The sequence below is a fragment of the Eucyclogobius newberryi genome, unplaced genomic scaffold (assembly GCF_026437365.1).
Source record: "Eucyclogobius newberryi isolate DKJ021-1_F unplaced genomic scaffold, fEucNew1.0.hap1 SCAF_10, whole genome shotgun sequence".
Classification (NCBI taxonomy): domain Eukaryota; kingdom Metazoa; phylum Chordata; class Actinopteri; order Gobiiformes; family Gobiidae; genus Eucyclogobius; species Eucyclogobius newberryi.
In genome coordinates, this window is record NW_027315724.1 from 30,674,756 (window position 1) to 30,682,920 (window position 8,165).

Consider the following 8,165-nt stretch of genomic DNA (forward strand, 5'->3'; position numbering starts at 1 on the left):
ATAGGTTTACGTCAGTCAAGTCACAGATTGTTAAGAAAATTTGACAATGAAACGTTACAGGAAGTAGTGCTGGGTTCTTTTATTTTTTTAAACAGAAATTTAAGACATGACATTAAATTAGGCGTACAAGCATATCATACATAACATGAGTCCTGATCTATTGACCCTTACAGGACTTCTGAAGTTCACTTTTTACTGTAGTGGCGCTTGGTGAAAGAAAACATTTTATTCTTGTCAACCTGTTGTGGCCCACTTTATTTTTGGTGCATTACTTTTGTCACACAAATCACTTTTACTTGTGGTAATGCTTTTAACAAGGCTCTGGTGTTACTCACTTGTGGTTGAATGGTTGCCTGGAATTCCATAGATTGCGATGTTTGGAGGCTAATGCTAACTCCCCCATTGAACATGCATTGGTGCTAACACGTGGAATGGTACCAGCGTTTTATTTCTAAACACTGGAAGCATCTACACTGCACAAAACACTGTTCACACAAAGAACCGTTCTATAAATGATTTGCCCAAGGACAAACAAACACTTATTCGCTTATTCAATATCGTTCATTCAATTTTAAACGACTACACATACACATTATATAGGGTATAAAACACAAGACATAAAATGGACGCTCACGGTCATGTTTGATACGGTTGTCATGGCGATGAGTTGTGGAAAAGATTCTGTTTCCATGGAAAAGTGTCACTCGGTTGAACATCCAGGAGCCACACTCGCTAACAGTGTCAGCCTCTGCCCACGCATCGTCATTGGCACGGAACCAAATGTTTTACACCTCAAAAGACCTCTCTGAACACTAACTAAGAGGAGCTGAAGGATGTTTGTGTGCCGTTTGCATGTATTTAGATGCTTTCGAAATGTATTTAACAGCAGAAGCTAAAGGGTCAGTGGATGCAGAGTAGTAGTATGAACAAGTGTAATTAATGTCACACATCCGGCGAGCTGAATTCAAATTGTACAAGTCCAATCCGATTTAGTGAGGCGCCGTGGGAGCTTTCATCAGCAGAGGCGCCGTTTAATCTGCACAGCTTTACAATGGGATTAACAAGGAAGAGGATAGCTGTCAATACTAAGACAAAACACATCAGCGCTGCAGTCAGTCAAGATCCTGTAAATGCTTTGGGTTTGCGTACATAGTTCAAATGTAAAAATGTGAAAAAAATGACAATTCTAAAACAACACATCATCCATAAGGCACTGTTGAAACACTATATCAGCCAATCAGGGAGCAGATAGGACAATAAGTGTTTAGTTGATTCCTCCCTGATCTCACGTGAGGATTTTCAAAAACATTTTAAACCATTTAAAACCATTTTAAGGCATCTGTTAAGGTCCCAAAGAGTGTCTGTCAATGTGCCTGTGTGACAAACTTGAGGCAGGTGTTGTAACATATAGAAAAACCTTGGACTCACCATATAGCTTATTATGGTGTCTGTGATTATGTTTCAAGGATTTGTAGCCAACAAATTTAGTCTTTTTGTAAAGTTGTAGCTTGAAAACGGAGTGAGTTACAGGTGCTCAAGCCAAAGTGTTACACCCTGTGTTTATGTACAACAACACACAATGAGTACATTATGTGCAATTAACATTTCCTAAGAATAGTTTTCAATTCACATTTATAAATTACAAGATAGGCACAGAAGGGAGGAAATATTCTGTTGCAAGTGAGAGTATTTTTTATCTGTTTTATTTGATGCTATTATTTCCCTGAATTTATCGCTGTATTCAGAGGTACAGTAGTTACATTTATTTCCAACATAAATCATCATGGATCAGACTAATTAAATGTCCCTCTTATATTTGGATATTGAGTTGTAAAATATATTGTTTTTTGCAGGGAGCTGGAGCTGCCATCTGTGTCTGAGACAGCTGAAGGAGAAGGCCTCGGCCTACATCACTCTCACCTAATCCACAGGGCTGCCTCTTGTCCTCCCCTCTGCTGCCCCCTGTGCTGCCCCCCCTGTCCTGCCCCTCTGCCCCGGCCCGCACCCTCTCTGTGCCTCCTTCACTCCGGCCCTTCTCTGCAGCCGTACAACGTGTTTCTGACTTTAGACGCTGAGCACACAGCACCACAGGGCTCTCTCAGACCTCATCCTTTCAGCCTCTGTTTCTCTCTGGACCTGAAATCAAACCGAGACTCTGCCTCCACAAACAAACTGACCTTTTCCACTGATTGGTGACTGATCCACCAATCAGACGGGCCCCTGTATCCATTGCCCCGCCTCCCAATTACACTTTTCTTGTTGGCAAATTGGTAAAGTAGTGTTAATTAGAGTGTTGGCCCAAGAATCATTGTAATTTATGCTGCTGGGCTCTTAAACCAGTAATGTGAATGAAGAGTTCACCCTCATTAAATGAAAGTGAATAAATGAACAAAAAGTGCACACTACAAGATGGCAAAATATTGTACTTTATCAGCAGAAACCTTTCCGCTCCTGCAGGACGCCCGCATTCACTTCCGTTGTATTAAAAATGTGCCATGCAGTGGTTTGATGCGGAAAGAATATTTAATACAAAAGTCACACAAAAATCAAGCCAATTTGATCCAGTTTTCAAATCTTCTAAATTGCATTGTAGTTGAAAACGAACCAAACAACCAAAGCATTTCCATTACTTCCATATTTCAAATTAACCTAAAGAAAAACACAAAACCACACAAAAAAGACACATTTTAGTTCTAATTTTTGCAAGCCCTTCGAAGAACTAACCTGAAATGTATTTTTAAAGGTGCACAATGTAAAGCTTCAGGTGAGAGTCGGTCACCTGCCTGTCTCTATGGAGATGTTGTTGCTTTGTCTGTTAGTCTGGAATGTTCCACAGTCTCGCATTAAAGATCTATTGAGAGGGAAACTCACTCACAGAGAAAAAGAACACCCATTTAGCCATTTTGCAATAAAAACACCTGTAACTGAACTAGATTAGTTTAATGCCGCACTGACCATGTACGACTAATGCACAAATGACAAACGAGGGGTAACGTTGACAAGTTTCTAACATTTATGGGAAGAAAGCCTTGAAGCTGGTTTCGGAAAAGGAAACTGCCAGAAAAATAAACGCAGACAGAGCAACATCATCCCCGATAAAATGTTCTACCATGGACCGCCACATGGACGAACAAGGTATCACATCGACCATATACTGTGTGACAATTGAAACACACACACACACACACACACACGTGACATGATTCACATTTAATCCGACTTGTTAGACCCTCTACAGTGTCGGTAACGCTGGAGGGCGGGGTATGGATGGGGAACCCTGCGCCGGGGTCACTTCATCAGCCGGTAATACGACTTCAGTGGAAAGAACACACACTCCAGTCGACCAAGTGCCCTTCAGCGGCGCACTCCTCCACGGGAAGAGCCCTCCGAGGGGTCCTTACATCTCCAGCTCAAGCACTCGCTGAGAATTAATAAGATGGATTTAGTGCCAGGCCGAGGACAGTGGCGTGGACGACTTGGGATTCCCATCAAGCAGCAGATTTTAGCAGGTTAACCAACTGTGAATCCTCCTCACTTCAAACCTCTCCTTACTCTTTCTGGATGTGGCACAGTTAAGACTATTTGTTTCTTCAAATTGTACAAAAAAAAACGTCTCCATCGACCGACTCCCAGCACAAAAATCGACCATCCATAGACGTTTTGCATGGGATTTCAGATGCATTTTGGGATCAAGTGTCCGACGCAAAATTGAAACTGATCCAAGAACTTGTAAAATGACGATTTAAACGTTAATCTTTTCACAAGCTTTTCCTTCACCTTTCTCGTCAAATGACACTCCTGGTGCAGAATGTATGATCAAGTGTGGACAATGCAGAAATTGTCAGGCCCCAATTAAAGGGCCTCAGAACTTTTGTGATTCATTTCCTTTTTTTTTTGCATGTAAATTAATTCAGTTTTTTCAATTGTGTTTATTTTATTTTGAGTTGTAATGGAAAAGAAAGCACACTTAATTCGCAATAATGTGATATAAAGTTGTATGTGTGGATGAATGTGGGTGTTGTTAGAAGAACTTTTTGTGGCCAGCTTTACATTTGTGGAGTGAGAGAAAACAAGTACTGAATGTATGTCTTTACCTCCTAAGATGGAAAAAGTTTAACATTGGTTTGATATTTTTTCCCAAATTAAGCACTTAAAACGGCCATTTCTGATTGCTTATTTTAATTATCCTCTTCAAAGTTGCGGTGTGCTGAAACTTAACGTACATTAAACCCAGGCCACCAGTTGAGAATCATTGAAATTGTCAAGTTAAGGAAACGTCTATTGTAAAAGCAGCTATTTGTGGAAAAAGTGAGACTCTGTGACACTGTCCTTAACATTTTAAAAGGTATTTTGTTGAATGAGAACCATATGAAAACGATAATTTCAGATGTTTGTTTGCCTGTCATGGTTCAGGGTGAGAGAAGGTGCAAAATGGGCAAGGCAAACAGTTCACTCTGAATTTGGCCCAGGCTAATAGCTAAAAAACACAGATGACATTTTAAATAATTTATGCATGTGTCACTTGGTCACATGCACTTGGTTTTGGTGTTATTCTGAAAACATCGTCAAAATAATTCAACCAAAAGACCGTTCGCTTTAAATATTTGAGTTCATTGCTGTAGAACCTCAATAAACGTTTTTAAAAACATTAAAATACATATAAAATTTAAAAAAAAACACCCGATGAGACACAGAAGATAAACGTTGTTCAAATATGACGCATTTTGCTTTTTGGACAGCCCAAGAGAACAATTTCAAAACGCGCTCAAGCTAAATCAGCTTTTAAGGTACATAACGAAACTTTTCTGCTCGTCTCCGTGGAGGTGTTATTGCTTTGCTTGGATTGTTCTACAGCCTCACATTAAAAGGATCATTGCAAAAAAAACAAAATTGAAAACAGGCTTTCTTACTGAGCTGTTTCCCTGGAGATAGTGGAGTTTATTGCTTACTGTAAAATATGTCAAGCAGAGCAATAATACTTCACCGCAGTAGAAAAGTCACACATAGACCACCTTTAACTGGACATGATCTAGTTCTTCTAATACTGGATCTATGTGTCCATCAAAGAATCTCAAATACTCAAATGTTGAACACTGTGCGCGACTGTTGCCGGGTGTAAAATGGCCAGAATCTTTGTGAATTGAATCCTTCCAGTTTCTTGGCACTTAACGGAGAAGCCTGGAGTCCGGGTCATTTTGATTGTACTTTTGCAGTTAAGGAGTTTGGACTTGAAACGTTGTAATGGTGTAATCAAAATTGCCAGTGAGTGAGGGCATGGTTTTATAATGTGGCATATTACAAATTACATATTACACGCTCACAAACCCTTTGGCACATCGTCACTATTTACATGCATTCATTTTCAGTCGAGTGCACGGCTTAAGAAAAGCTTTTTCAGACCGTGGAGTGAAGCTGGGGAGGACCACCAAAGCACAGCCAATCAGAGCGCTGCTTTCGGCTCTTACTTCCTGGTTGACAAGAAATAAAATACTCTATTGTTTGCTGCAGACAGCGCGGTACTGTCTCTTTTTTTGGCCAAAAGTGCTTCTTTTACATCATACTCTTTAGAGGAAACCACAAAATTCACTGATTTACAAAATAAAAGTTAGGTACCCCAGCTATAAATCCAATATATTTTTCATTTAATTCTCAATTTGTGGTAAGTTTGTGGTAATTTTCTTTGCTAATTCCAATCTCCAATAGCTAGTTTGGGTTGTGCAAGGCTATTTGATGGATGAATACTATAATACCAATATTAAAAAATGCCCAAAAGAATGCATTGTTTTGACACAACATAAAATAAATACAATATTTTGAGAAACCGTGTAACAATAGTGCAAAAAATGAGATATTGTTGAATAATATGCCACAAAATGAAACTGTGCTGTCCTTCATTAACAGTGGAGAGTGGCCTGTATTGTCAAAATCTGGCCAGCTCTTGTAAAAATGTTGTCCTGTGATATTGCTTGCACTTTTTAATTCCCAAAAAGTATTGAATTGTAAGTATGTGAGTAAAGCAAAGCAAAGCAATAATACTTCACCGCAGTAGAAAAGACACACATAGACCACATTTAACTGGACATGACCTAGTTCTTCTAATACTGGATGTATGCGTCCGTCAAAGAATTTGGGAGACTGTTGCCGAGTGTAAAATGGCCAGAACAAGGGGTATTTTAATTTATTTTTATCGGAAATTTTAAAGGTGACGGTTTGTTGTATACACTGGATTTTTTACTTTTTTTTTTTTTTTTTACAAATTATTTTTTCTTTTTTTTTTTACGCCTCCTCATATTTTACATTTTGATCTCTATTACTCAGAGAAGGTTTTGGAACGTGGACTGTGACGCATCGCAAATAACCGCTGTCAATCATTGTGTGAATTAATGTAAGGCTTTCTCGAACTGACCACTTTTTTCTCTTCCCTCAACTCATTTTTTCCATTAAAAACATGAGATTGAACAGTGGCCTTTACTTTTGTGGGAGTCGTATTGTGCGAGGGCTTTGTTGTTTTATTATAAAAATCAGTACAAAAAGTTAGACGAGGATCAGAAGGTTTGGTCTATTGAATCCATCACTGGCCAAACAAACAATTGGCTTTTGGAACATATTTGAGACATAAAACGCCACGACAACAGTTTATACTCTCTGCCTTTATTAATGCTTAGGAAAATTAGTTCACTGTGTTTGACCCATCCTTAAATGACAAAGAGGCGATCTGAAGCAGTGGGCGACCGGCAGCGTTCAAGGATCTCGGTTTATCACACGACCGGAGCATCAAACCAACCTCATACACAGGGAGAACATGGGGCTGCTACGATTAATCGACTAAACTACACTTCTATTAAACATGAAGAATGATTGTTCTATTTTGATCATCCTTATCATAGTCTGGATTATACAGACTCTAAAACACACTGGAAAGACCTTTTATAACAAAGACAATAGCATTATTAAATAAAAATGTCAAAAAATAACAAAACTATTTCAGATTTTTATCAATAAAACAATTTATTTGTAAATATTCTCTCTCTAAAAGCCTTCAGTCATCATATTATTTCAAAATTATTTTGGTTGAAAATGTTTTTAAAAGGTCTCAATGTCAATGTTTTTCAGTCAATTATAAATAGCCCTAATACAAACCCAATAATCTTTTATTAGTCATAGAGCTGCAACAATTTATCAACTAATAGTGACTACAGTCAACTATAATAATTAATTGTAGTCATATTTTTTTTAATTTTAATTATTATCTGGATAATACAGACTGTAAAACACATATAAAAATCATTTTTTATAACAAAGACACAGTCTTTGTTATAAAAAAACAAAGACTGTGTCTTAAAAAAAATTATAAAGAATTTCTGATTTTCAACAATATCGTCTGTATCCATAAGTATTCTCCATCTAGAAGCCTTCAGTTGTCATATTTCAACCTTTATTTCAACTGAACTTTTCCCGTGAATACAGCACGGTGGGTGAAGTGTCTTGCCCAAGGACACACGGACAAAAGCTCTGATCAGACCACCAACCACAGACGAGGAGCGCTTGCTTTACACTTTCAAACCTTTAACATCTTCAAATTCAGACATTTTGAGCGATAAAGATAACTCTATCGTCCCACACTGTTTTCCCGTGCTGCAGAGGAGCACAGTTTGCTATTCAGGGCAGGTAGACTTTTGCTATTTGTGATGTATTCCTCGAGATGAGACATTCATCATTGCGGCGGAGTTGGCCAGAGCTGGCAGAGCTGCAGCAGCGGGTGAAGTCAAGCTGATCAACCATTCCATTTTTTCTCCCCAGCTTCCTCCAAAAAGAAAGGGGTGGAAAAAAACAGCAGAAAACTAGTGCACACTCGGTTCCTTGGGGAGATATAGGTATTTTTAACAATATGGTCCAAAAGGAAAACTCACAATTCCTCCATCCTTCTTCCCGTCGGTTGGCATGGATCCAGGCTCTTTCCTAAAATCCAGCAGACAAACCCATCCCCCACCGTGTTTCCAACAGACTTTGGAGGAATACGCAGGCGAAGGTTCATTACTTTGACCTCCAGCTGTGTCTTCACAAATCCAATTCAAAGTAATGAATCCACATCATATTCTCAACATTTCTTTAATTAACAGATAGAGCAGCCGGATAGAAACGACATTCCAGTTCATGATGTCAAG

General features: G+C 38.7%; 1 protein-coding gene across 2 annotated transcripts in view; it reads left to right on the forward strand.

Moving 5' to 3' along the window:
* Positions 1 to 2,527, forward strand: part of dpf1 (double PHD fingers 1) — a 73,885-nt gene extending 71,358 nt beyond the window's left edge. For both annotated transcript variants that reach the window (XM_072454791.1, XM_072454781.1), the window contains exon 12: positions 1,854 to 2,527. In XM_072454791.1, the coding sequence (XP_072310892.1) occupies positions 1,854 to 1,924 (71 nt within the window). In that variant the 3' untranslated portion in view covers positions 1,925 to 2,527. The remainder of the gene's footprint in view (positions 1 to 1,853) is intronic.
* The last annotated feature ends 5,638 nt before the right edge of the window (positions 2,528 to 8,165 follow it).